The sequence below is a fragment of the Papio anubis genome, chromosome 20 (assembly GCF_008728515.1).
Source record: "Papio anubis isolate 15944 chromosome 20, Panubis1.0, whole genome shotgun sequence".
NCBI classification, from domain to species: Eukaryota; Metazoa; Chordata; class Mammalia; order Primates; family Cercopithecidae; genus Papio; species Papio anubis.
The window spans coordinates 37,219,211-37,246,444 of NC_044995.1; the positions used below are offsets into that span (position 1 = coordinate 37,219,211).

General features: G+C 49.0%; 1 protein-coding gene across 1 annotated transcript in view; it reads left to right on the plus strand.

Moving 5' to 3' along the window:
• Positions 1 to 3,088: 3,088 nt before the first annotated feature.
• The window catches only part of ADGRE2 (adhesion G protein-coupled receptor E2), a 31,043-nt gene continuing 6,897 nt past the window's right edge, over positions 3,089 to 27,234 (plus strand). The window contains exons 1-16 of the mRNA XM_031659051.1: positions 3,089 to 3,199; positions 5,837 to 5,887; positions 6,090 to 6,206; positions 7,908 to 8,183; positions 9,863 to 10,269; positions 10,429 to 10,506; positions 10,594 to 10,794; positions 11,162 to 11,314; positions 11,420 to 11,446; positions 11,570 to 11,647; positions 12,361 to 12,538; positions 21,185 to 21,292; positions 21,628 to 21,839; positions 22,394 to 22,567; positions 25,077 to 25,274; positions 26,001 to 26,236. Coding sequence (XP_031514911.1) covers positions 3,178 to 3,199; positions 5,837 to 5,887; positions 6,090 to 6,206; positions 7,908 to 8,183; positions 9,863 to 10,269; positions 10,429 to 10,506; positions 10,594 to 10,794; positions 11,162 to 11,314; positions 11,420 to 11,446; positions 11,570 to 11,647; positions 12,361 to 12,538; positions 21,185 to 21,292; positions 21,628 to 21,839; positions 22,394 to 22,567; positions 25,077 to 25,274; positions 26,001 to 26,236 — 2,516 coding nt within the window. The 5' untranslated portion in view covers positions 3,089 to 3,177. The remainder of the gene's footprint in view (positions 3,200 to 5,836; positions 5,888 to 6,089; positions 6,207 to 7,907; positions 8,184 to 9,862; positions 10,270 to 10,428; positions 10,507 to 10,593; positions 10,795 to 11,161; positions 11,315 to 11,419; positions 11,447 to 11,569; positions 11,648 to 12,360; positions 12,539 to 21,184; positions 21,293 to 21,627; positions 21,840 to 22,393; positions 22,568 to 25,076; positions 25,275 to 26,000; positions 26,237 to 27,234) is intronic.

The following is a 27,234-nucleotide window of genomic DNA, read 5'->3' on the forward strand; positions in this document are numbered from 1 at the left end:
ACCCCACAGAATTTGGATGGAAGGGTAAATTCTAGGACTAGGAATGTTTGGTTACTCCCAGGACAATAGTTCTCTGACTTCAGTCATTAGTGACTTTTTCCCTCCCATTGCTGCAATCTCCCCCTTTGAACAATTGAACTCTATTTTCCTTAGCATTCATTACTTCTGCATCTTGAATTGATTTTGTGTAACAAGGGAGACTTGATTTCGACATCCTCATTGAAAATCCCTCCTCATTGCCCCAAATAGTAGGAAACCTAAAATAAATATGAATATAAGGAACAGAAAACCGAGTCCTTGAATTCTGGCTGGACACAGACGCCTGCTAAACCTCAGGGTACAGGTGCCGAACATGTTGGCGCCATAGAGACTCTCACAACGGGCGCATCACTGCTCCGGGGCTGCTTTGCCATGCAATGGATCTTCTCAGCTGGGTCAGTCATTTTGTGCCTCAGTTTCCTCCTCTGTCAAAATGGGAATGACAACATGATTGTAGATGTTTTGAGGAGTAAATGAGTTAAAATAGACTAAAAAATACTTAGGACCTGGTGCAAATTAAGTGTTCACCAAGTAACAGCATTTTCTTGACAGCATGAAATCTAGTCTCTACAAAAAAAAAAGTAAGGAAAAACAGCCAGGCATGATGGTGCACAGCTATAGTCCCAGCTCCTCAGGGAGGCTGGCATGAACCCCTGAAGTTTGAGGCTGCAGTGAGCTGTGATGGTGCCACTGCCTCAGCCTGGGTGACAAGTAAGATCTGTTAAAATATATATATAGCGTTTTAAGAAGAATTGTTATGTAGGCCAGGTCACGGTGGCTCATGCCTGTAATCCCAGCACTTTGGGAGGCTGAGACGCTGGGATGAGGTCAGGAGATCGAGACCATCCTGGCTAACATGGTGAAACGATAATCTCTACTAAATATACAAAAAAATTAGCGGAGGCGTGGTGTGGTAGCCTGTAGTCCAACTACTTGGGAGGCTGAGCAGAGAATGACGTGAACAGGAAGCGGAGTGCAGTAGCCGAGATGCGCCACTGCACTCCAGCCTGGGCGACAGAGCAAGACTCTGTCTCAAAAAAAAAAATAAAAAAAAACAAAAAAAACACAAAAAATATTACGTGGCTTAAGAGACAAAGTAATCATGCATGATTTATCCAGAAAGGAAGAACCCTCCTATTACATGATTCTCTTGTCGATTAACGGGTGCCCAGAAACTCAAATAAAATTTCCCACAGGAAGCTGACTTAGAAGACCCAGAAGATCCGGGGGAGTCTGCTCTGTGCAGTGAAGCTTCTTTCTTGGCACCTGCCTGGCATCGAGGGGCCTTATTGAACTCTATTTTCCTTAGCATTCATCACTTCTGCATCTTGAATTGATTTGTGTAACAAGGAGACTTGATTTCGACATCCTCATTGAAAATCCCTCCTCATTGCCCCAAATAGTAGGGAAACCTAAAAATAAATATGAATATAAGGAACAGAAAACCGAGTCCTTGAATTCTGGCTGGACACAGACGCCTGCTAAGCCTCAGGGCCACGGAGGTGCAAAGACATGTTAGCGCCCATAGAGACTCTCTCCTGGGCGCATCGCAGGGACTCCGGGGCTGCGCTGCCCGCCTGTGGATCTTCTCAGCTGGGTCAGTCATTTGTGCCTCAGTTTCCTCCTCTGTCAAATGGGAATGACAACATGATTGTAGATGTTTTGAGGAGTAAATGAGTTAAAATAGATTTAAAAAAAAATACTTAGGACCTGGTGCAAATTAAGTGTTCCATAAGTAACAGCATTTTCTTGACAGCATGGCGAGATCTCGTCTCTACAAAAAAAAAAAAAAAGTAAGGAAAAAAACTAGCCAGGCATGATGGTGCACAGCTATAGTCCCAGCTCCTCAGGAGGCTGAGGCAGGAGGACCCCTTGAACCCTGAAGTTTGAGGCTGCAGTGAGCTGTGATGGTGCCACTGCACTCCAGCCTGGGTGACAGAGTAAGATCTGTTAAAATATATATATAGCGTTTTAAAAAATTGTTATGTAGGCCAGGTGCGGTGGCTCATGCCTGTAATCCCAGCACTTTGGGAGGCTGAGGCAGGCGGATAACGAGGTCAGGAGATCGAGACCATCCTGGCTAACATGGTGAAACCGTGTCTCTACTAAATATACAAAAAAATTAGCCGGGCGTGGTGGCGGGCGCCTGTAGTCCCAGCTACTTGGGAGGCTGAGGCAGGAGAATGACGTGAACCCAGGAGGCGGAGCCTGCAGTGAGCCGAGATTGCGCCACTGCACTCCAGCCTGGGCGACAGTGGCACAGGGCTTAACCCCACCTCAAAGTGGGAGCCCAGAGCTGAGCTTGACAAGGCCCCCGCGTGCCTGCCCAGGGAAGAGCCGGGTGGCCCTGGGAGAGACCGGCTGGGTCACACCTTCCCTCAGAGCAGCCTAGCCCCAAACACACAGGAGTCAGGAGTGGTCTGTCAGAGCCACGCTGGTGGAAACTCCAGCAGAGGGTTTCTAAAGCAGGTTGCACCATTCTTTAAGGAGCTACTGACCCAGGTGGCGTCCCAGGGTGTCCAGGTCCCAGGTGGTGGTCCCAGGTGGTCCCAGGCAGTGGTGGTCCAGGTGGTCCAGTGGTCCAGGTGTCCGTGAACCAGGTGAACCCAGGAACCAGGAAACCAGGAAACCAGGAAACCACAGGTTCAGGAAACCCCAGGAAACCAGGAACCAGGAAGGAAACCAGGAAACCAGGAAGGAACCAGGAACGGGGAGTTCAGGGAAACCAGGGAAACCAGGGAAACCAGGGGTCTGTGTGTGTGTCTGTGTGTGTGTCTGTGTGTGTGTGTGTGTGTGTGTATGTCTGTGTGTGTGTGTCTTGTGTGTGTGTCTGTGTGTGTCTGTGTGTGTCTGTGTGTGTGTCTGTGTGTGTGTGTGTGTGTGTGTGTGTGTGCTTGCAGCGCCCCGGGTCTGTGTTTCTATTGCATCCTCCTGCTGGTTTCCAGCTGCAACCGCCAGTTCCGGGAGGCCTGCAGCCGTCAGTCCCCACCTCCTCTCAAAGTCCTGGCCTCGGGACAGTCCGCACAGCTGCTCCAGCTCTGAGTCGGGGCAGGTGGTGCCCGCACAGCTGCCCAGCCTGGTGACAGGACAGACTCCGCCCGCCCTCACTTTCCCGCCGCTCTGCCGGCAGCTCGAACCATGGGAGGCCGCGTCTTTCTCGGTAAGTACTTCGGGGCCCCGCTGGGAGGGGCGAGGAAGCTCCAGCGGTACCCTTGGCTGCCTCTGAGAAACGGGAGGCGCCGCTGGTGGCTGTGGGGCCTGCGATGGAGGAAGCCACATGGTCAAGCAGGCACTCTCGGCACATGGGGAGAGGGGCTGATTGTGCTTGGACACCCCCACACTCCAGCAGGAACTCTAGGGTGCGCTCGGAGCCTGCTACTCTGCCGGAGGTATCCTCAAGCTTTCTACTGGAGCCAATTTGGCATCTGCTCCCTAAGAGGGGAAACTGAGGCACGGGGGAAGGAAAGGGGCAAAAAGTGAGTGCTGGGACCCCAGAGCCACTGCTCTTAATATAGCGCATAGAAAGACATGGGCGGGGTGGGAGGGGGGGAGGCGGGGAAAATAGAGGCCAGGACTTCCCCACTGCAGGTACCCCCAGCTTCTCCCTCTCTTTCTCTCTCTCTCTTCTTCTGTCTCTCTTTCAGTCTATCTCTCTAATCTCTGTTTTCTCTCCACCTCTGCCTCTTTGTCTGTCTGTCTCTCTCTCTGGTGAACAGCAAGGAGATCCCTAGGTCTCCATCTCTAAAGCCGCTGATGATCTGAGGGGGGTCCCCCAGGACATGCCTTGGGAAGGGGAACCCCCTGAGCGCTGGGTACTGCAGCTCCACATGCACCCCAACAGGCGGTCACAGCGTTTTCCTGTGGGAGGGGCGCCCAGGGGGTGAAATATCACCACTGGGTTTCAGGATGGGCCGCCAGGGCTGGTGGCGGTTGTGATTGTGGTGTGTGTGCACCTGTGTCTCTGAGGAAGCATGCCGGTCCAGGGCATCTTAGAACCTGGGGGATCCAGCGCTGTCATTTTTTTTTTTTCTGAGACAGAGTCTTGCTCTGTCACCCAGGCTGGAGTGCAGTGGGGCAATCTCAGCTTGCTGTAACCTCTGCCTCCTGGGTTCAAGCGATTCTCCTGCCTCAATCTCCCAAGTAGTTGGGTAACAAGAGCCTGCCACCATGCCCAGCTAATGTTTTGTATTTTTAGTAGAGACGGGGTTTCACCATATTGGGCAGGCTGGTCTCGAACGCCCGACCTCAGGTGATCTGCCCACCTCGGCCTCCCAAAGTGCTGGGATTACAGGCTTGAGCCACCGTGCCTGACCATGCCTTCATTTTTACCTAAAGAAATGAAGATGGCAGTAAATGCTCAGGCACACCAGACACCCCCAAGTCAGAAGAGGGGCAGCTGGAGCTGGGACCCCCACCAGGCTCACGGCCCTTCCCTACTTCTCAGCTCCTCCCCAAGCTGAGCTCGGGAGGCTGAGGCGGGAGGATCGCTGGAGGCCAAGAATTCAAGATCAGCCTGGGCAACAAGCAAGACTCTGTCTCTAAAATAATTTTTTAAATTATTTTTAATTTTTTTGGCCAGGCGTGATGGGTCACGCCTGTAATCCCAGCACTTTGAGAGGTCAAGGCGGGCAGATCACCTGAGGTTAGGAGTTTGAGGCCAGCCTGGCCAACATGGTGAAACCCCCATCTCTACTTAAAAAATACAAAAATTAGCTGGACATGGTGGCTCATGCCTGTAATCCCAGCTACTCAGGAGGCTGAGGCAGTACAACCGCTTGAACCCGGAAGGTGGAGGTTGCAGTGGGCCAAGATTGTACCACTGCATTCCAGCCTGGGTGACAAAGGGAGACTCAGTCTCAAAAAAATAATAAATAATAAAAATAAATAAATTATTTTAAAAATTTTGAGCTGGGAGCTCAAATTTTTGAGCTGTAATCCCAGCACTTTGGGAGGCCAAAGCCAGCAGATCACCTGAAGTCAGGAGTTCGAGACCAGCCTGGCCAATGTGGTGAAACCCCATCTCTACTAAAAATACAAAAAATTAGCCAGGCATGGTGGTGGGTGCCTGTAATCCCAGCTATTTGAGAGGTTGAAGCAGGAGAATTGCTTGAACCCAGGAGGTAGAGATTGCAGTTAGCTGAGATCACACTGTTGCACTTCAGCCTGGGTGACAGAGCAAGACTCTGTCAAGAAAGAAAGAAAGAAAGGAAAGAAAGGAAAGAAAGGAAGAAGGAAAGAGAAAGAAGAAAGAAAGAAGGAAAGAGAAGGAGGAAGGAAGAAAAGAAAGAAAGAAGAAATAAAGGAAGGAAGGAAAAAAAGAAAAAGAAGAAAGGATGGAAGGAAGGAAGGAAGGAAGGAAGAAAGAAAGAGAAAGAAAGAAAGAAAGAAAAAGAAAGAAAGAAAGAAAGAAAGAAAGAAAGAAAAGGAAAGAAAGAAAATTTAAAATATGGTGGTGCACACCTGTGGTCCCAGGTACTTGGGAGGCTGAGGCAGGAGGATCGCTTGAGCCTAGGAATCGGAGGCTGCAGTGAGCTATGACTGCACCCCAGGCTGGGTGTCCGAGTGAGACCCTGTGTCAAACAAAACAAAACAAAACCCACCCCTATGGGGACAGGGTGACAGACTCTTTGGCTTTGAGCATCCGAGTGGGACGTGACATCTGCCCACTCTGTTTGAACGACGGGCAGGATCTGAACCTGAGAGGGGTCAGCATCCTCCTCCCCCAAAATGCATCACCTTTATGCCTCCTTTCCCACCCTGGGATTCCCTCTGACCGCCTTTCCTTTCTCTGTTGCAGCATTCTGTGTCTGGCTGACTCTGCTGGGAGCTGAAACCCAGGACTCCAGGGGTGAGTCTGCTGGGAAGCAGAAAGCACAGTCCACAGCCAGAGTCTGGGGAGGGCCCTGGACCCCCGCCCATCCCCCCTTCATCCCAGGGAAAGAGAGGCCTCGTGCACGGGAAACTCAGCGCCCTGCCCCATCTCCCTCAGTGCCCCCTTTTTGTGTGTCCCCTTGCCCCTCACCTTCTGACCGTGCTCCCTGCTCTTGCAGACTGTGCCCGGTGGTGCCCTGAGAACTCCTCGTGTGTCAACGCCACCGCCTGTCGCTGCAATCCAGGGTTCAGCGCTTCATCTGAGATCTTCACCTCCCCCACGGAGATTTGTGACGGTACAGAGGCTTGAGGGCAGCGCAGGGTACATCTGAGATTATGAGGCTTTGTCCAGTGCCAGTGGGGGACAGAGGTTGTTGTTAGGGGCCACAGCATCACCTTCCAGACTATCATCATGGACAGAGAAAAGACAAAGAGGGCAGGTGTGGTGGCTCATACCTGTAATCCCAGCACTTTGGGAGGCTGAGGTGGGCAGATCGTTTGAGGTCAGGAGTTTGAGACCAGCCTGGGCAACATGGCGAGACCTTGTCTCTACGAAAAATACACAAAATAACCGGGCATGGTGGCACACATCTGGAGTCCCAGCTACTTAGAAGACTGAGGCGGGAGGATTGTTTGAGCCCAAGGGTTTGAGGCTACAGTGAGCTATGATTGCACCACTGCACTCTAGCCTGGGCAACAGAGTGAGATCCTGTCTTAGGGAAAGGAAAGGGGAAGGAGAGGGAGAGGATGAGGAAGAGGGAGCGGGGAAGGGGGAGGGGTACAGGGAGGGGAAGGGAGAGGAAAGGAGGCAGGCAGGCAGGCAGGAAGGAAGGAAGGAAGGGAGGGAGGGAGATAGGCCCGGCGGGGTGGCTCATGCCTATAATCCCAGTACTTTGGGAGGCCAAGGTGGGTGGATCACCTGAGGTTGGGAAGGTCGGGAGTTTGAGACCAGCCTGACCAACATGGAGAAACCTCGTCTCTACTAAAAATACAAAATTAGCCAGGCATGGTGGCACATGGGCTCATGCTTGTAATCCCAACTACTCCGGGGGCTGAGGCAGGAGAGTCGCTTGAACCCGGGAGGCAGAAGTTGCGGTGAGCCAAGATCGTGCTATTGTGCTCTAGCCTGGGCAACAAGAACGAAACTCTGTCTCAAAAAAAAAAAAAGAGAGAAGAAAAGAAAAAGAGAGAGAGGGAGGGAGGGAGGGAAAGAAAGGGAGGGAGGGAGGAATGAAGGGGAAAATAAGGGAAAAATATGAAGGAGGAGAAGTAAGAAGTGAATAGGCATGGCTTCCCAGGGAGAGAGAAGCTGGGTGCTCAGGAATCTGGAGTCTGTGCCTCAGTTTACCCCTAAGACTGGGGAGGGGTACATTCTGGCTATGAGTTTTTTCTGCCTTTTTTTTTTTTTTTGAGTGTGGGACAGAGTCTTAGTCTGTCTCCCAGGCTGGAGTGCAGTGACCCGATCTTGGCTCACTGCAACCTCCACCTCCTAGGTTCAAGCGATTCTCCTGGCTCAGCCTCCTGAGTAGTTGGGATTACAGGCATGCACCACCACGCCTGGCTAATTTTGTATTTTTAGTAGAGACAGGGTTTCACCATGTTGGCCAGGCTGGTCTCGAACTCCTGACCTCAGGGGATCCACCCATGTCAGCCTCCCAAAGTGCTGAGATTATAGGCGTGAGCCACTGCACCCGGCTGCCATGGGGTTTAAATTTCTACAAAAAGACTGGGGATGGGGATGTGGAGCTTCCTGTTCATCCCCCACCTCAGCTCTGTTCACTGTGTCCAAATCTAGGATGCCAGCCAGAGAACTGAGATCAAGTGTGGTCTTCAGGAATGGCTTGCTCCAGCTGCAGCACAGCCTGTGCAGTGCAACTTAGGATTCTTTCCAAAAGATACTAAGCAGCAGGCCCCATGTTGGGGAATCAGGACGGGGGTCTCTGCCCTGATGGAACTCACATCTTTGGGAGGTGACTCCCTGTCCTGTTGTGTTCCAGACATCAATGAGTGTGTGCCACCATCGAAAGTGTCTTGCGGAAAATCCTCGTACTGCAGGAACACAAAGGGGAGCTACGACTGCGTGTGCAACCCGGGGTATGAGCTTGTTTCTGGGGCAAAAACATTCAAGAATGAGAGCGAGAACACGTGTCAAGGTAAGAACCACCCCACGTCCTCCATCACCACTGTCCATGAGGTTTGGGGTCACCAGAGCTGTTTCTGCAGCATCAGGGAGCAGGTGCCCAAGTGTAGGTTCAGTTCCTGGAGTCTGAGATGAGACAGGTGTACATGTACCTGTTCCGCCGGCCCAGAGAGGCAGCGTGGTGTGCGGGCCAAGGGAAACCTCTGGGACCAGCTACCTGGACCCAAATCCTGGCTTTGCCACCTGTTACCTAATGATATTACCAACATCACTACTGCTCTTAGAGCCTCTATTAAATGAGGATGATAATAATGGTGCCTACTCGTATGCCTTCTGGGAGGATCAAGGAAAGAATAGGTGCTTCTAACAGAGTCCAGCACACAGCAGGTGCTATAGGCATCTTCGTTCTTTAAACATTATTATGCACCGTAATCCCAGCACTTTGGGAGGCCGAGGCAGACGAATCATGGGGTCAGGAGATCAACACCATCCTAGCCAACATGGTGAAACCCTGTCTCTACTAAAAATGCAAAAATTAGCCGGGCGCAGTGGTGGGTGCCTGTAATCTCGGCTACTCAGGAGGCTGAGGCAGGAGAATCACTTGAACCAGGGAGTCGGAGGTTGTAGTGAGCCGAGATCGTGCCACTGCATCCCAGCCTGGCGACAGAGCAAGACTCCATCTAAAAAAATACACAAATGAATTATTATGCAATTGATGCTTCTTAGGAGTTGTTCAGACAAGCTGGGCTTCTGTGGGGCCACACTCCTGGCTGGCACTCAGAATGAATCTATTTTGACACAGCCTGCTTCATCCCTTGCCATGTTCTTATCTCACACTGCAGCTCCAGCCCAGGAGAAGCCAGGCCCCCACGCATCTCTCCGCTTTGCCTTCTTTCCAGTGGGAGCTAGTTGGGCAGGGCAGGGCAGGGAGTTTCAGGCATCTGCAAGGCCAGAAGGGAACCAGTAGCAGGTGGGCAGAGAAGCGAGATTCATACAGAGTACACAGAGTGGGAAGGGATGGTGAGTAAAGGCAGGAAGTGAAGAGGCTGGGGCTGAGCCAAGGGTCCCAGGGGACGTTAAGGGGGTTCAGCAGACCTGCCCTGCCGTAAAGAGAAAAGTGGCAGTGCTCCTGGTCCCAGCCCTGTCGCTCCTGTCCTCCCTGCAGGCAGTAGAGCCTCCCTGGTGGGAGGAAAGTGAGGATAGAGTAGAGGTGTACATTCTGGAGGACAGGCACCTGCAGAGAGCCCAGCAGGGGGGCTCCATATACAGTGCTGCTGGTTCACAGGGGACCCTTGAACCAGCAGCACAGGGGACCGTTGCATGCACATGGCTTGACCAAAGGACAGAGCCTTCCTGTGAATTAGAAAAGGCCTCCTCCGACCAGGCACGGTGGCTCACGCCTGTAATCCCAGCACTTTGGGAGCCGAGGTGGGCAGATCACAAAGTCAGAAGATCAAGATCCCGGCTAACACAGTGAAACCTTGTCTTTACTAAAAAATACAAAAAAAAAAATAGATTAGCCGGGAGTGGTAACGGGTGCCTGTAGTCCCAACTACTCGGGAGGCTGAGGCAGGAGAATGGCGGGAACCCGGGAGGCGGCGGAGGTTGCAGTGAGCTGAGATCATGCAACTGCACTCCAACCTGGGGGACAGAGCAAGACTTTAAAAAAAAAAAAAAAAAAAAACAAGAAAGAAAAGAAAAGAGGGGAGACAGTGGTTTCTCCAGATGCTTCCGCCGGGAAACATGGCGGACCTTCAGCCCCAAAAGCTGCTCACAGCTACGGGCATCCTTCACCCTCTCCTTCCTTTGCAGACGCGGGATCACGTCAGCAGAACCCAAGGCTCTGTAAAGCTACCGCACCTGGCGCGTTAACACCGGCCGGCAGCTTCCTACACCTGCCAAAGTGCCCGCCTGGTCAAGTTCAAAACCTGAGGACCCTCGGCTCTGCACAGGTAGAGGCCCCGGGAAGACGCTGTGAGGCTGGACGGGAGCTGGGGATGAGCCAGGCAGGTCCTGCAAAGCAGCCGGAGGACGAGGGAGAAGATCCGCAGGTTCCCTGCCAAGGTCAAGGATCTGCTAAGCCCCCTCCCCAAGGATTCACCTCCCAGGAAGGTCCCGGCCACAGCAGGGAGGCGGCAGGGCCTCTGGGGCTTGGGAGTGCCCCCGTGTCCCCCCAGACCTCACCCCTTCCTCGTCTGTCACGTGTGAGTGGGAAGAAGGTACACTTCCAGTTCTGAGAAGGGAACCCACCATGATTGTGAGGGAGCAGATGAGAGGTTTTAGTTTTAGTCAAGGGAAGTCCGCCCCATGACTCAGTTTCCCTTTGCTTTCACCTCCTATAAACTGGGGCCATGGTCCCTGCTGTGCCCTTCTGGTAGGAAGACCATCATAAGATGCTGAAGGTGAAGCTGAAGGTCACCAGGTGGCCACACGTGCACAATGGCTCCCAGTCTGGGGCAATGAAAAGATAGGGAAGTGGGCAGTGAGTGAGGCAGGCCTGGGCTGGTCAGGACAGGGTTTGACTCCTCTGGCTTTGTCCTCAGATGAATGAATGCACCTTCTCGACAAAACCCATGCCACAGCTCCACCCACTGCCTCAACAACGGGCAGCTATCAGCACGCTGTCACCGGCTGGCAACTCATTCCGTCCCCCAATGGCCCAAATAATACCATCTGTGAAGGTCGAGAGCTCGGATCCCACGCTCCCCAGAGACCCACAAACATCTAACCACATCGCTCAACGGGTACCCCACGAACTAAGCACCCAACACTGAGGCTCCCTAGCTGTGCCAGCCGCTCTTCTGGAGGGGCTAGATGAGAAAAGAGTAGGACTTCCGGAAGGAGCTGGGGTACTGAGGGGGAGGCTCAGGGGACCCCAGGCAACAGCTGATGACTCACTGGGAGGAAGACGCTTTCACCATATTCCGGCAACCTGCACGTCTGCATCGGGCACACCTGTTGCCCAGGCCTCTCCACACTTCCATAACCCAGCGGCCCCGCCACTCCAAGGGCACTAATGCCAGGAAGAACGAGCTGGGGCACAGACAGGAGACAGGACTCTCTGGGCTCTCGCTGGACAGCCTGACTCCCCCTTCTTTCTTGTCCTCTCAGATGTGGGACTCCAGTGCAGCTCCGGGTCTGCACTCACAGTGTGACACCACCGCCTGCTTCAACATCGGGTTCAGACACCTGCCGCTAAGCCACTTCAGGCTGGGAGCCCAAACACGAATCCTCGGACAACCAAAAAGGACACTGTCTGTGAAGGTACGACCTGACTCTAGAAGCTCCCCAACCCCAACACACACAGACACTCTCCCGCCTAATGAGCCGCTTGTCTTGTTCCCTGCAGAGATGAATTTCCCCACCTGAACCCTCGCCCCTGGAGTCCACAGCCAGGTGAGTGGCCCCCGCAGGGACGAGGTGGCAGGAACTCCATCCACACAGCACGGCATCTGTCTCCTTGTCCTAAGCTTCCCACCCACCGTCCAAGCTCTCTGACCCCCACATCTGTCTCTGCAGACGCTTTCCCAATTCTTCAACAAAGTCCAGGACCTGGGCAGAGACTTCAAGACAAGCTCAGCCAAGGTCACCATCCAGGTAAGGGCAGGAGCCAAGGCAAGCGGGAGGGGAAGGAAGGTGGCTGCATCCCACAGAGGCCTGGGGCAGTTTTGGCCTGGGAGGGGACAGGCCCCAATGCTGTGGGTGCTGGTCTGACTCCTGGCATCTTTCAGGGCTGGTGGAAGTTATTGGACACCCAAGTGCACTTAATGTCTTTCCTCTTGCTTTCCCTGGACTTTGGGTTTAGGTCGGCATTGATATTGCAGAGAAGTGTTGGCCTCTGAGGGGCCACACACCAGGGTCAAGGATCACCTAGGGAATTCCATCCAATGTCATTTTTTTTTTTTTAAGACAGAGTTTCACTCTGTCGCTAGTCCAGAATTTAGTGGCCCAATCTCAGCTCACTGCAATCTCTGCCTCCCGGGTTCAAGCGATTCTCCTCCCTCAGCCTCCTGAGTAGCTGGGATTACAGGCACATGCCAGTACGCCCGGCTAATTTTTGTATTTTTAGTAGAGACGGGGTTTCACTGTGTTAGCCAGGACGGTCTCAATCTCCTGACCTTGTAACCCACCCGCCTCGGCCTCCCAAAGTGCTGGAATTACAGGTGTGAGCCACCGCGCCCAGCCGCCAATGCCATCTTTATCCCCCAGATAGACAGTCTCTGGGATCTGTTCCCTGGGACTGAGCGGTTAGAGTCTTCATGCAGCCGCTCTGGCCCATGGCTCACTAGGTGTGGTCCCCATCCCTCCAGAGCATCTTAAAGGGGCTGGATGAGCTGCTGGAGGCCCCCGGGGACCTGGAGACCCTGCCCCGCTTTCAGCAGCACTGTGTGGCCACTCACCTGCTGGATGGCCTAGAGAATGTCCTCAGAGGCCTGAGCAAGAACCTTTCCATTGGGCTCTTGAACTTCAGTTATCCTGCAGGCACAGGTACGTCCCTGGGTCTGCCCCAGACTCCAGCTCTGCATGCTTTCTGTCTCATTCCTTTCCCAGTCCCACCAGAGCCAAGTGACCACACCTGTCTGTCAGTGTTTCTTTCATCAACAAAGTAAAATAAAAAATGAAAAAGAAATGCATGCCAGCCTGGGTAAGATGGCAATACTCAATCTCTACCAAAAAAAAAAATCTTTTAAATTAGACAGATGTGATGGCACACCTGTGGTCCCAGCTAGTTGGGGGGCTGAGGTGAAAGGATCGCTTGAGCCCAGGAGGTTGAGTCTGCAGTGAACTATGATTGCATCACCGTACTCCAGCCTGGCTTACAGGGCAAGACACCTCTCAAAACAGTGAAGAGGAGGACGAGGAGGAGGAGAAGGAGGAGGAGGAGGAGGAGGGAGGGAGGAGGAGGGGAGGAGGATGACATTTATTTATTTACGATGATGATGATGATGATGATGATGATGATGATGATGATGATGATGATGATGATGACATGATGATGATGACATGACATTTACGATGACATTTACGCATGATGATGACACACATGCCATATTTTTAAGATGACATTATTTTATGATGACATGATGACATTTATTTATTTATTTATTATTATTTTACTTATGATGACATTTATTTATTATGAGCATGACATATTATTTACGATGATGATGACATGACATATTATTTTATTTACATGATGACATGATGAGATGACATGATGACATATGATGATGATGATGATGATGATGACATAATATATATATGATGATGATGTGATGATGATGATGATGATGATGATGATGATGATGATGATGATGCATGATAGATGACATGATGACATGATGATGATGATGCATGATGATGACAAATGATGCAACATGATGACATGATGATGATGATGATGGGAGGAGGAGGGGAGGAGAGGAGGAGGAGGACAGGAGGAGGAGGAGAGGAAGAAGAGAGAAAAAGAAAGGAGAGGAAAAATAAATGCATAAATAATATGCATTTTCATTGTAATATGAATTATCAGCAGTAAATAATTATGAAGATTTAAAATAAAATAGAAATCACTTCAAAAGAGAGCAATTTATTTAATTTGGAACACTATAAATTAGTATCATTTGATCTATAAGTATGATTTCTTTTTTTGTTTGTTTATTTTTGTTTTGTTTTGTTTTGTTTTGTTTTGTTTTGTTTGAGACGGAGTCTCGCTCTGTCGCCCAGGCTGGAGTGCAGTGGCCGGATCTCAGCTCACTGCAAGCTCCGCCTCCCGGGTTCACGCCATTCTCCTGCCTCAGCCTCCCTTGTAGCTGGGACTACAGGCGCCGGCCATGATGCCCAGCTAATTTTTTGTATTTTTAGTAGAGATGGGGTTTTGCTTTGTTAGCCAGGATGGTCTCGATCTCCTGACCTCGTGGGTGATCCGCTTGCCTCGGCCTCCCAAAGTGCTGGGATTACAGGCGTGAGCCACCATGCCCTGCCTGCATAATAATTTTTAAAGCATGAAAATGCATATGGCGTTAATTTTATTAAGATAAAATTCACATAACATCAAGTTCACCACTTTAAAGTGTCTGTTTCAGGCCGGGCGTGCCTATAATGCCAGGCACTCACGCCTGTAATCCTAGCACTTTGGGAGGCTGAAATTGGTGGATCACCTGAGGTCAGGAGTTCAAATCCAGCCTGGCCAACATAGTGAAACCCTGTCTCTACTGAAAATACAAAAATTAGCCGGCCATGGTGGCGCACACCTGTAATCCCAGCTACTCAAGAGACTGAGGCAGGAGAATCGCTTGAGCCTGGGAGGCAGAGGTTGCAGTGAGCAGAGCTTGCACCACTGTACTCCAGGCTGCGTGAGACAGTGCCACTCCATCTCAAACAAAAAAATTAAAATGAAAAATGAAAATAAGAAAAAATTTTAAAAGCATGTGTTTCAGTAGAATCTAGTATATTCACAAATTTATACAACCATCACCTGTATTTCTAAAATGCTTCCATCAGCCCAAAAGTGAATACTGCACATGGTAAGCAACCGCTCCTCATTCCTCGCTTCCTCCAACCCCTGGCAGCCACTAATCTGCCTTCTGTTTCCACGGATTTTCCTAATCAGGATATCTCACATAAATGGAATCATACAGTATGTGACCATCTAGTCTAGCTGGTTTCACCTAGCATAATGGCTTTGTGGTTCATGCCTGCCATAGCATTTACCGATATTCCATTCCTTTTCATGGCTGAATACTATTCTATTGTATGAATACCTCACTTTTTTTTTTTAATCCATCCTTTGATGGACATTTGGGTTGTTTCCAGCTTTTGGTTATTGACAAAAGGAGTCAAAACTCTGTAAAATATTTGAAGAGACTTATTGTGAGCTAAATATGAATGTATGAATGACCATGGCCCATGACAGAGCCCTCAGGAGCCCCTGAGAACATGTGCCCAAGAGAAGTGGTGTTGTTGTCCAGGGTAATACCCGAGGTTCATTGTCTCATGCCAAGAAAATTAAGGACACGGACACACACAAGGTGTAAGTTTATGAGTGGAGGCTTAATAGGCAAAAGAAAGAAAAAGGAGAACAATTCCCTCTCTTGTGAGAGAAAAGGATGCCCAAATGGGACTTCCCATCCATGGCCGAGTGCACCAGATTTTATAGACAGGCTTGAGGAGTCAGTGTCTGATTTACATAGGCCCCAAAGATTGGTTGGACCAGGTGTGACGTTTACATAAGGTGCAGACAAGCTGGCTGCCCCACCCTAATCTTATTATGCAAATGGAGTCTTTGCCTTCTCCTTACTGTACACGTGGTTGGCAAAGAGATGGGAAGATGGAGCCGCCACTTTCAACATGCCTAGTCCCAGGTGGCCTTTTCCTATTGGCACAGCTGCCAACATTCACCTGTGCAAGCTTCCAGCTTGCTTGCCTATGTCTGCAGCTCGATTTTGCAGGCTGCTCTTTGTTAGGAAAAAAAAAAAAAAAAATGATACAGGGGCTGCTTTTCATTAAAAGGAAAGCCTTACTGAGGACTTCCTTACCCTCACTCTCTGCCTAAGTAATTCCTTTTTAACTTCTATATCACGAGGTGGTCATGGCGCAGCTTGGTTTTTGTTGTTGTTGTTGTTGTTGTTGTTGTTGTTGTTTTCTTTTGGAGACAGAGTCTCGCTGTGTCACCCAGGCTGGAGTGCAGTGGTGCAATCTTGGCTCACTGCAGCCTCCACCTCCCAGGTTTAAGTGATTCTCCTGCCTCAGCCTCCCAAGTAGCTGGGTTCCAGAAACCGACTGCTCTATTCTTTTTGTGTCATTTTCGGACAGGAGTGAGGTTTCACGTGTTATTAGGGTTAATGCCAGTCTCTTTCTCCCATTTTGCCTAAAACACTCTCAGTGCTGAATTTCAAGGTGTGAAACAGTACTACTAAATCTAAGCGGTTTCCTGGGAGGATATTGAGGACAAACAAATCAAACATTTAAGCTCCCGTGATTCACTCCAAGAAAGACGGACGTCAGAAGTGGAATGATTGGTGCTAACCAATTATAGGTAAGACCCCAAGACTGGACAACAGTTAGGTTGGAGGGAGGTATGCTCAACAAAAGAATACTCTAGTTCTACAACAAGGGACTGAGGCAGGAAATTCTATCATCCGAGCGAACCGCCTGGCCGGGCCTCAGGGCACAAGAGAGAACTCGGTGTTTATTAAAACTTCAGGTCTGTGGTGATCATTAAAATGGGTGTCAAGCATACCAGTTCAGGAGCAGACATGGAAGCATCAGTTGCCACCGCGGCTGACTGATGCTGGACATTAGAGTGCCTGAAGCGAAAGGCAATGGGCTGGGTTTTGGAAGCGGAGAGGATTTCTTTCTTTCTTTGAGACGGAACAACAGGCACGGGTGATGGCTGAGCTCTCAAATACTGCAATCACCTCGGGTTCGCGCCATTCTCTGCCTCAACCTGAGGGCGGCTGGACTTACCGACCGCCGCCTAACCCGACTGATTTTTTGCTGCGATAGAGACGGGGTTTCACGTGTAACCGGGATCAGATGCGATCTGAAACTGACCGATCGCCATCTCCGAAACCTCCAAATGCGGGATACCGGCGAACCCTCGCCATTACGTTTTCATTGAGCACGATTTGAGCGGCTGGGTAAGCCAGACCAGGACTCGCCGCCAGAATGTGATGGTACGTTGAATAAACTGGCACTGAACCCTCCGGAACATCTACTAAGGAGTGGAACTGCTGGGTGATATGGTAATTCTATGTTCAACTTTTGGAGGAACCACCAAACCGTTTTTCCAAAGCGGCTGCACCGTCCTAAATCCCCACCAGAAACATACAGGGGTCATCATCTCCACACCTTCAGCAAAACTGGTTACTTCCGTTTTATTTTCTCTGGTTCTGTTTTTTAATTGCTTTTATTGATACATAATATCTTACGTATTTATGAGTACATGTGATACTTTGTTGCTTGCCTAGAATGTGTAACGATCAAGCCAGGGCATCTGAGGTATCCACCACTTTGAGTACTTATCATTTTTATGTGTCGGGAACAATGTAAGTCCCCTTTTCTAGCTACTTTGAAATATATCATACCTTCTTGTTAATTATAGTCACTCTGCTCTGCTGTCAAACACTTGGGCGGGGCGTGGTGGCTCAAGCCTGTAATCCCAGCACTTTGGGAGGCCGAGACGGGCGGATCACGAGGTCAGGAGATCAAGACCATCCTGGCTAACACGGTGAAACCCCGTCTCTACTAAAAATACAAAAAATTAGCCAAGCGTGGTGGCGGGCGCCTGTAGTCCCAGCTACTCGGGAGGCTGAGGCAGGAGAATGGCGTGAACCCGGGAGGCGGAGCTTGCAGTGAGCTGAGATCTGGCCACTGCACTCCAGCCTGGGCGACAGAGCGAGTCTCCGTCTAAAAAAAAAATAGAACTTATACTTTTTATCTAACTGTATGTCTGTACCTGTTAACCTACCTCTCTTCATCCCAGTGATACAGGAGTGAAAAAGAAATTATTTAGGCAGTTAGCAAAGGTAAGAGAGTCCTCAGTAAGGTTTCCCTTTTAATAAAAAACAGCCCCCAAATCATTTCTTGTCTAACAACGAGCAGCCTGAAAAATCAAGCTGCAGACATAGAGAAGCAAGCTGGAAGCTGGCACAGGTGAATGCCAGCAGCTGTGCCAATAGGAAAAGGCTACCTGGGGGCCAGGCATGTTCAACATGGAATCTCCCTCTTCCCTTACCTTCGTCAACCACGTGTACAGTACAGAAACAGGCAACATGGAACCAGCCAGGTAAAGAATTCATTTGCATAATAAAAGATTAGGCTGGGGCAGCCAGCTTCTTCATGCTCCATGTAAATGACTCACCTGTTCCGACCAATCTTTGAGCCTTATGTAAATCAGACACCACCTACCCAAGCTCATCTATCACACTTCGTGCATTTCACCACGCAACCAGAAGCCCCACTTGGGAGCCCTGTCTCCACTCTTTTTTTTTTTTTTTTTTTTTTTTGAGACGCAGTCTCGCTCTGTCGGCCAGGCTGGGGTACAGTGGCCGGATCTCAGCTCACTGCAAGCTCCGCCTCCCGGGTTCATGCCATTCTCCTGCCTCAGCCTCCCGAGTAGCTGGGACTACAGGCGCCTGCCACCTCGCCCGGCTAGTTTTTTGTATTTTTTAGTAGAGACGGGGTTTCACCGTGTTAGCCAGGATGGTCTCGATCTCCTGACCTCGTGATCCACCCGTCTCGGCCTCCCAAAGTGCTGGGATTACAGGCTTGAGCCACCGCGCCCGGCCCCCCTGTCTCCGCTCTTAAACTCACTTCTTATGTGTGCACGTCCTCAGTTTCCCTGGTGTGAGACAATGAACCTTGGGTATTTACGCTTGGGTATTTACGCTGCTTTACTGGTGAGGTGATATCTCATTGAGGTTTGGATTTGCCCTTCCCTAATAACTAACAATGTTTAACATCTTTTCATGTGTTTGCCCACCATTTGCATGTCATTTTTGGAGAAATGTCTATTCAAATCCTTTGCCTGTTTTGAATTGTGCTGTTTGCCTTTTGGTTGTCCAGTTGTAAGCATTCATTATACATTCTGAGAGTAGACCATGTGAGATAAATGATTTGCAAAATATTTTCTCCCATTCTGTAGACTGTCTTTCATTTTCTTTATTGTCTTTTCATTTTAATGAATAGATGTTTTAAATTTTGAAGACATTTATTTTATCTATTTTTTCTTTTGTTGCATGTGCAATTGGTGTCATATTTAAGAATTCGTTGACTGGGGGTGGTGGCTTACGCCTGTAATCACAACACTTTGGGAGGCCGAGGCGGGCAGATCACCTGAGGTCAGGAGTTCGAGACCAGCCTGGCCAACATGGCGAAACCCTGTCTTTACTAAAAATACAAAAAAAATTAACCAAGTGTGTTGGCACATGCCTGTAATCCCAGCTACTCGGGAGGCTGAGGCAGGAGAATTGCTTGAACCTGGGACGCAGAAGTTGCAGTGAGCCGAGATTGTGCCACTGCACTCCAGCCTGGATGACAGAGCAAGACTCTGTCTCAAAAATAAAAATAAAAAAAGAATTCATTACCAAATCCAAGACCAGGAAGATTTACCCCTGTTTCCTCCTAAGCGTTCTAGTTTTAGCTTCTAAACTTAGGTCACTGGCTTATTTTGAGTTAATTTTTGTTTGTTCTGTGAGGTAGGGTCACAACTTCCTTATTTTGCATGTTACTATCCAGTCATCCCAGCACCATTTGTTGAAGAGATTATTCTTTCCCCCATTGAATAGTCTTGGCACCCCTTGTTGAGAATCAACTGACCATAAGATGGATGGGTTCATTCCTGGACTCTCAATTCTATTCTGTTATATCCTTATGCCAGTATTACTGTCAGTTTGTAGTAAGTTTTGAAATCAGTAAGTGTGAATCCTCCAACCTTGTTGTTCTTCTTCAAGATTGTTTTTGGGTATTTGGATTCCTTACAACACCATATGAATTTTAAGATGAACTTTTCTTATTCTGCAAAATAATAATAGGTTAAAATATTGATAGGGATTGCATTGAGTCTCTAGACCACTTTGGGGGAGTATTGCTGTCTTAACAATAGAAATTCTTCCAATCCATGAACATAGGATGTCTTTCCATTTAGAGAGGACCTTTTATTTCTTTCAAACACTTTTGTAGGCCAGAAGTAGTGGCTCACGCCCAACATTGTCAGAGAACACCAAGGTGGGAGAATTGCTTGAGCCCGGGAGCTCAAGCCCAGCCTTGGAAACATACTGAAACACCATCTCCACAAAAAATTTAAAAATTAGCTGGGTGTGGTAGTGAGCAACTGTAGTGCCAGCTACTTGGGAGGCTGAGTTGGAAGGATTGCTTGAGCCCAGGAAACTGCAGTGAGCTATGATCGTGCCACTGCACTCTAGCCTGACCAGCAGAGTAAGACTTTGTCTCAAAAAAAAAAAAAAAAAAAAAACTCAAAAAACTTTCCTATAAGTCTGAGTCTCCTTGGTAAAATGTATTCCTAATATTTTTGCTGAAAATTTTTGCATCTATGTCCATAAGAAATATGAGTCTATAATTTTATTTTCTTGTTATGTCTTCATCTATTGCTCTGTCATCCAGACTGGAGTGCAGTGGCACAATCTCGGCTCACTGCAACCTCTGCGTCCTAGGTTCAAGCAATTCTCCTGCCTCAGCCTCCCCAGTAGCTGGGATTACAGGCATGTGCCTACACACCTGGTTAATTTTTTTGTATTTTTAGTAGAGACAGGGTTTCGCCATGTTGGCCAGGCTGGTCTCGAACTCCTGACCTCAGAGCAATATTGGCCTCATAAAATTATTTAAATAGTGTTTCCTCCCCTTCCATATTTTTGAACAGGTAAAAGATTCATGTTCATTCTTTTTAGCTATTGGTAGAATTCACCAGTGAAGTCATCTGGTCTGGGTTGTTCGTTTTGAGAGGTTTTGATCACTGATTTAATCTGTGTAATCTGTTATAGGTCCTGCGGTCTGTTCCAGATCTTCATTTCTTCTTCTTCTTTTTTTTTTTTTTTTTTGAGGCGGGTCTCGCTCTCCCACCCAGGCTGGAGTGCAGTGGCGTGATCTCGGCTCACTGCAACTCTGCCTCCCAGGTTCACACATTCTCCTGCCTCCGTCTCCTGAGTAGCTGGGACTGCAGGGGCCCACCACCACGCCCGGCCCCAATTTTTGTATTTTTTTTTTTTTTTTAAGTAGAGGCGGGTTTGTTTTTGTTTTTTTTTTTTTTTTTTTTGTATTTTTTAGCCAAGAAATGGAGTTTCATCTTATTTAGCCAGGATGCTTATAGTCTCCGACCTGTGATCCGCCCGCCTTGGCCTCCCAAAGTGCTGGGATTACAGGCGTGAGCCACCACGCCCCGCCGATCTTCTATTTCTTCTTGAGTTGGTTTCAGTGGTTTGCGTGTCACTAGGAATGTATCCATTTCATCTAGGTTATCTACTTTGTGGATATACAGTTGCTCATACTCTTCTCTTCTGATATTTTGTAACTTCAGCCTATATGTGTATATAGTATATAAATTAAGTCATAGTATATCAACCACTGTAGGCACGATTCCTAACCTAATTCCCCTTATATAATTCCCACAACTCATAGAATTTTCCCTGGAGGTACAGAAGCAAGTAGACAGGAATGTCACCTTGAGACAGAATCAGGCAACGATGCAGCTGGACTGGAGTCTGGCACAGAAATCTGGTGACCCAGGTAATGGCTGAGATGGGGAGGTGGTCAGTGAAGCTTCGTGGTGGGACAAGATGCCCAAGAATGTGAAAACTAAGAGATTTAAAGATTAAAGGGAAGTGTGAGGTGGGTGGGGTGGGGCTGTAAGAGGAGAGCCCATCTGAAGAGGAAGGGACCTTGTTGGGGACCCCGAGATATTAACCGCGGCCTTGTCCTACAGGATGTGATACATATAGAACTAAAGATTGAAGGAAAGTGTGGGACTGGTGAAGCCAAAGGAAGGTAGCCCATCTCCATGAGTAGAAAGTTCTGTGCGGGGCGGAGGAACTCCAAGATTCAATCTTGGCCCTGTCCCGCAGGCCCTTCTGTGGTGGGCCTTGTCTCCGTTCCAGGGATGGGCAAGTTGCTGGCTGAGGCCCCCCTGGTCTCGGAGCCTGAGAAACAGGTGGTTCTGAATGAGACACACCAGGGCTTGCTCCCCATCCTGCTCTCAGATGTCATCTCTGCCTTTCTGAGCAACAACGACACCCAAAACCTCAGCTCCCCAGTTACCTTCACCTTCTCCCACCGTGTGAGTGCTGGTGGGGTGGTGGGGGTGGGTGGGGAGTCTGAGTCCAGGCATAGCCTTGCTGCCCAGCTCAGCCCTGGGGCTCACGGGTCTCTTACGGGTACATCATCTCCCCAGGAAAGTCAGTCCTTCCCAAGCCGGCTTTGGGTAAGCATCTCTGAGCATCAGACCCACCTACCAGCTCACACATGGGTTCTTTTTCTTTATTTCTTTTTTTTTTTTTCTTTTTTTTTTTTGAGACAGAGTCTCACTCTGTCAGCCAGGCTGGAGTGCAGTGGCACAATCTCAGCTCACTGCAACCTCCGCCTCCCAGGTTCGGGTGATTCTCCTGCTTCAGCCTCCCTCGTAGCTGGGATTACAGGTGTGTGCTACTACGCCTGGCTAATTTTTGTACTTTTTTTTTTTTTTTTTTTAGTAGAAATGGGGTTTCACCATGTTGGCCATGCTGGTCTCAAACTCCTGATCTCAAGTGATCCACCTGCTTCAGCCTCCCAAAGTACTGGAATTACAGGCGTGAGCCGCCATGCCCGGCCCACACCTGTGTTCTGTTCCTGCAGTCGGTCATACCAAGACGGAAAGTGTTCTGTGTCTTCTGGGAGCGTGGCCAGAATGGATGTGGTCATTGGGCCACCACAGGCTGCAGCACAATGGGCACCAGAGATACCAGCACCATCTGCCGTTGCACCCACCTGAGCAGCTTTGCCGTCCTCATGGCCCCCTACGATGTACAGGTGAGACCCTTAGGAGAGGCTGCACTCTGCATTTATTGCTGTGTAACAAATCCCCACAGATGTAGCAGCCTTTAAAAAAAAATGCATTATCTCACAGCTATGGGTCAGCAAGCTGGCATAGCAAGATGGCTTTTCTGCTCAGGGTCTTACAAGACTGAAATCATCGTGTCGCCCCACCCCCAGGGCTGCCGTTTCATCGGAGACTTGAGGTCCTTCTCCAGGCTCCCTGGTTGCTGGCAGAATTCAGTTTCTCGTGATTGTAGGACTGAGATCTCACTTTCTTAGCTGTCAGGAAGGCATGGCATTTAGTTCCTAGAGGCCACTCACATCCTTTCTCACATGACCCTCTGGCAACCTTTCAGCATTCCTATCTGGAGGTCAAAGGAAAGAAACCTTATATTCCTTGATCCCGAGGAATCCTTCTTAAGGTTTGTATCGAGAGAGTGGGGTTCTCTAGAGGACGACTTAAATATGGAATATACATATACACACACACACACACACACACACACATATATATATGAGTATATATGCATATATACTATATATAAATTATATATACATATATCACGGTATATGCTCACTGTATATACTATATATAGAGCCATTTATATAATTCATATATTATATATGTATATATAATTTCATATATATAATGGAATATATATAGTATATATGTATATATGCGTATATATATATAATATACTCCTATATATATATAGGAATTATATTAAAGAAATATTAACTCACAAGATCCACGAGGTTACACAATGACCATCTGCGGGCTGAGGAGCAAGGAGGCTGTCAGTCCCAAAGCTAGAAGACGCAGTCCAGATGTTCAGGGCAGGAAGCATCCAGCAGGAGAAGCTGTAGGCTGGGAGGCTAGGCCAGCCTCTCTTTTCACATTTTCTGCCCTGCTTGTTCTAGCCACGCTGGCCGTTGGTGGTGCTTTTGAATTCAGAGTGGGGTGCACAGCCAGTGACAAATGTTATTGTCCTTTGTAGCGCCTATGAACACACCCAGGATCGTGGCATCCTTCAATCCAATCAAGTTGACATCCAGTATTAACCATCACAGAAGTTTTGGATCTGATTCTCCAGGAAAGAGTCAAGATCTTGTGAAGGCTCATCTGATTAGGTCACGAAAGCCCACCCAGGAGTAGAAACTCTGCTGAGGCTGGGGGGTCTCTATTTACCCAGGCTACAGGAATACGTGGCACAGTCATAGCTCACTGCAGCCTTGACCTCCTGGGCTCAAGAGATCCTCTTTCCTTAGCCTCCTGAGTAGCTGGGACTACAGGCATGCACCACCATGCCTGGCTAATTTTTGTGTTTTTTTACTAGAGGGGTGGGGTTTCACCAAAGTTAGGCTGGGGCTGGTCTCAGACTCTGCCACCCCCTCAAGTTCCACCGCCTCGGCCCCCTCCCAGAAGTGCTGGGATTACAGGTGTGAGCCACCACGTCTGGCCCACCTGACTTTCTTATCTCATCACTTGGAGTAGATCCAAGGGACATCACTATCAGATCCTGCGGGAAAAAGGGCCAAACCACCCTTTTGTTTTCCATCGCAGGAACATCTTATCAATATCCTCCCAGACAGCAAGCCATACCACCCAGCCCCTCTTGCCCAGACCTGTAACTACCCTAGCCTGTAAGCGGCGGCGGATTCTGGCACGCAGCTAGCTCCCCGCTCCACAGGTCTCATGCTGGACATAAACCTGCATTGCTGTAGAGCTGCCAACTCTCTCTCTCTCTCCTCTCTCTCTCTCCTCTCTCTCTCTCTCTCTCTCTCTCTCTGTCTTTCTTTAACCCTCACCTTCCCTTCGAAACCTAACGGGCTCACACCTGGAATCCCTGTGCTTTGGGAGGCTGAAGCAGGAGGATCACCTGAGCCCAGGAATCCGAGACCAGACTGGGCAACACAGAAAGATCCTGTCTCTATAAAAATTTTTAAAAAGTTAGGCCGGGTGTGATGGCTCACGCCTGTGATCCCAGCACTTTGGGAGGCCGAGGTGGGTGGATCACAAGGTCAGGAGTTCAAGACCAGCCTGGCCAAGATGGTGAAACCCCGTCTCTATTAAAAATACAAAAATTATCCGGGCGTGGTGGTGGGCGCCTGTAATCCCAGCTACTCAGAAGGCTGAGGCAGAGAATTGCCTGAACCAGGGAGGCAGAGGTTGTAGTGAGCCAAGATCGCGCCACTGCACTCCAGCCTGGGCGACAGAGCAAGACTCTGTCAAAAAAAAAAAAAAAATTAGCAGGGCATGGTGCCATACATGACTATAATGCACACCTGTTGTCACCTGCATGACTACCCTTGTATTCCCAGACACCCAAGAGGCTCAGGTGACAACTTCACAAATTAAATTAAATTGATGACACCTTCACAAATTTACCTGGCTGCCTCATTCTTGAATGTGCTATGCCAAAATAAAAATTAAAAATGGTGGTGGGGTCATTACCCCAGAGCAAGAAAGCATAACTGTGAACTCTTCTTTTTGGGGTCCCAGGAGGAGGATCCTGTGCTGACTGTCATCACCTACATGGGGCTGAGCCTGTCTCTGCTGTGCCTCCTCCTGGCAGCCCTCACCTTCCTCCTGTGTAAAGCCATCCAGAACACCAGCACCTGGCTGCATCTGCAGCTCTCGCTCTGCCTCCTCCTGGCCCACCTCCTCTTCCTCGTGGCAATTGATCGAACCGAACATGAGGTATTGACAGCGGTGTTCCAGGGGTCTCCCTTCCTTGACGCAGAGGATGCTGGCTCATGGAATGATGTGGCATTGGATTCCTTAATATAATGGCCCAGCGGAGCGCGGTGGTTCACGCCTGTAATCCCAATACTTTGGGAGACCGAGGGGGGTGAATCACCTGAGGTCGGGAGTTCTAGACCAGCCTGACCAGCATGGAGAAAACCCATCTCTACTAAAAATACAAAATTAGCCAGGCGTGGTGGCAGGCGCCTGTAATCCCAGCTACTCAGGAGGCTGAGGCAAGAGAACCGCTTGAACCCAGGAGGTGGAGGTTGTGGTGAGCCGAGATCGCACCATATTGCACCATTGCACGCCAGCCTGGGCAGCAAAAGTGAAATTCCGTCTCAAAAAAAAAAACCATATATATATACACGTATATGTATATGTGTATGTGTGTATACACATATATGTGTGTGTGTATACACATATGTGTGTGTGTATATATACGTGTATCTACATGTGTGTGTGTGTGTGTGTGTGTGTGTATATATAGGCCCTTGAGTCCTGGGGAATATTAGAAGAGAACACCACCAATTTCCCATTGCCTGACTCAACTACAAAGCAAATATTCTCTACAATGCCATCAAATATCTCAGAATTCTCCCCAACGGCATGGTACAGGAGAAGCCATGGGTCACACTCAAATCTGACCGCCGCTCTGGACGTCTCTTACTTCTCCCCCAGGTGCTGTGCGCCATCATCGCCGGTGCCTTGCATTATCTCTACCTGGCCGCCTTCACCTGGATGCTGCTGGAGGCCCTGTACCTCTTCCTCACTGCACGGAACCTGATGGTGGTCAACTACTCAAGCATCAACAGATTCACGAAGAAGCTCATGTTCCCTATGGGCTATGGAGTCCCAGCTGTGATAGTGGCCATTTCTGCAGCCTCCAGGCCTCACCTTTATGGAACACCTTCCCAGTTAATGCAAATTCCCACAGTCCTTATCTTCTCCGGCATAACCGTGGCCATTGCTAGAACCTAGATAGCATTTTTATGATACTTGCTTTTAATTAGATCAGTAGGGATTTTAGGCTCTGTTGGTTGGATTACACTGCAGCTCCTCATTCTTAGCTATTGAGTTTATTTCAATTACATTTCAAACTAGGCATTGTAGAAGAGGGTTTTCGGAAATTTTCTGAATGAAATAAAGGGCAAGTCTTTGGAAAGCATAAAGAGGACAAAGACACTGTGTCATAATCCCCAGGGCATCTTTCTGCTAGAAGATTATAATAATTAAGGAGGGTCAGGCTCAGTGGCTCACGCCTGGAATCCCTGTGCTTTGGGAGGCTGACACAGGAGGATCACTTGAGCCCAGGATCTTGAGACCAGCCTGGGCAACACAGCAAGACCCCTTCTTTACAAAATTTAAAAAATTAGCAGGGCATACTGGCACACACCTGTAGTCCTAGCTACTCAGGAGGCTGGGATGGGAGGGTCGCTTGAGCCCAGGAGTTCGAGGTTGCAGTGAGCTATGATTACACCACTGCACTCCAGCCTGAGCAAGAGAGAGAGACCATGTCTCTAAAAGATACTAATAATAGTTAGGGATAATGTATTTAAATCTCTATCATTGAAATAGCAAGAATGAAACCAAAGTGCTCATGATAGCATTTGTTTAATATCTAACCTACTTTATCCAGATCTTTTAGGATGCTTCAATTTTTCATTTGAAAAAGTAGACCTGATTTGAATAACCCAAATAATTGATATTGTCATAGTTAAGACTTACGAGATGCTTACTTTGTGCTAGGTACTTTTCTAGCCTGTTTGTTTGTTTGTTTGTTTGTTTGTTTGTTTGCCAGTTGCACTGGTTGAACCCTCCAGGACACTGTTGACTAGAACAGCAGACAGTGTTGTCTTGCTCCTGAACTTAGGGAGAAAGCACTGAGTCTATTCTCATTAATGTATGATGTTAG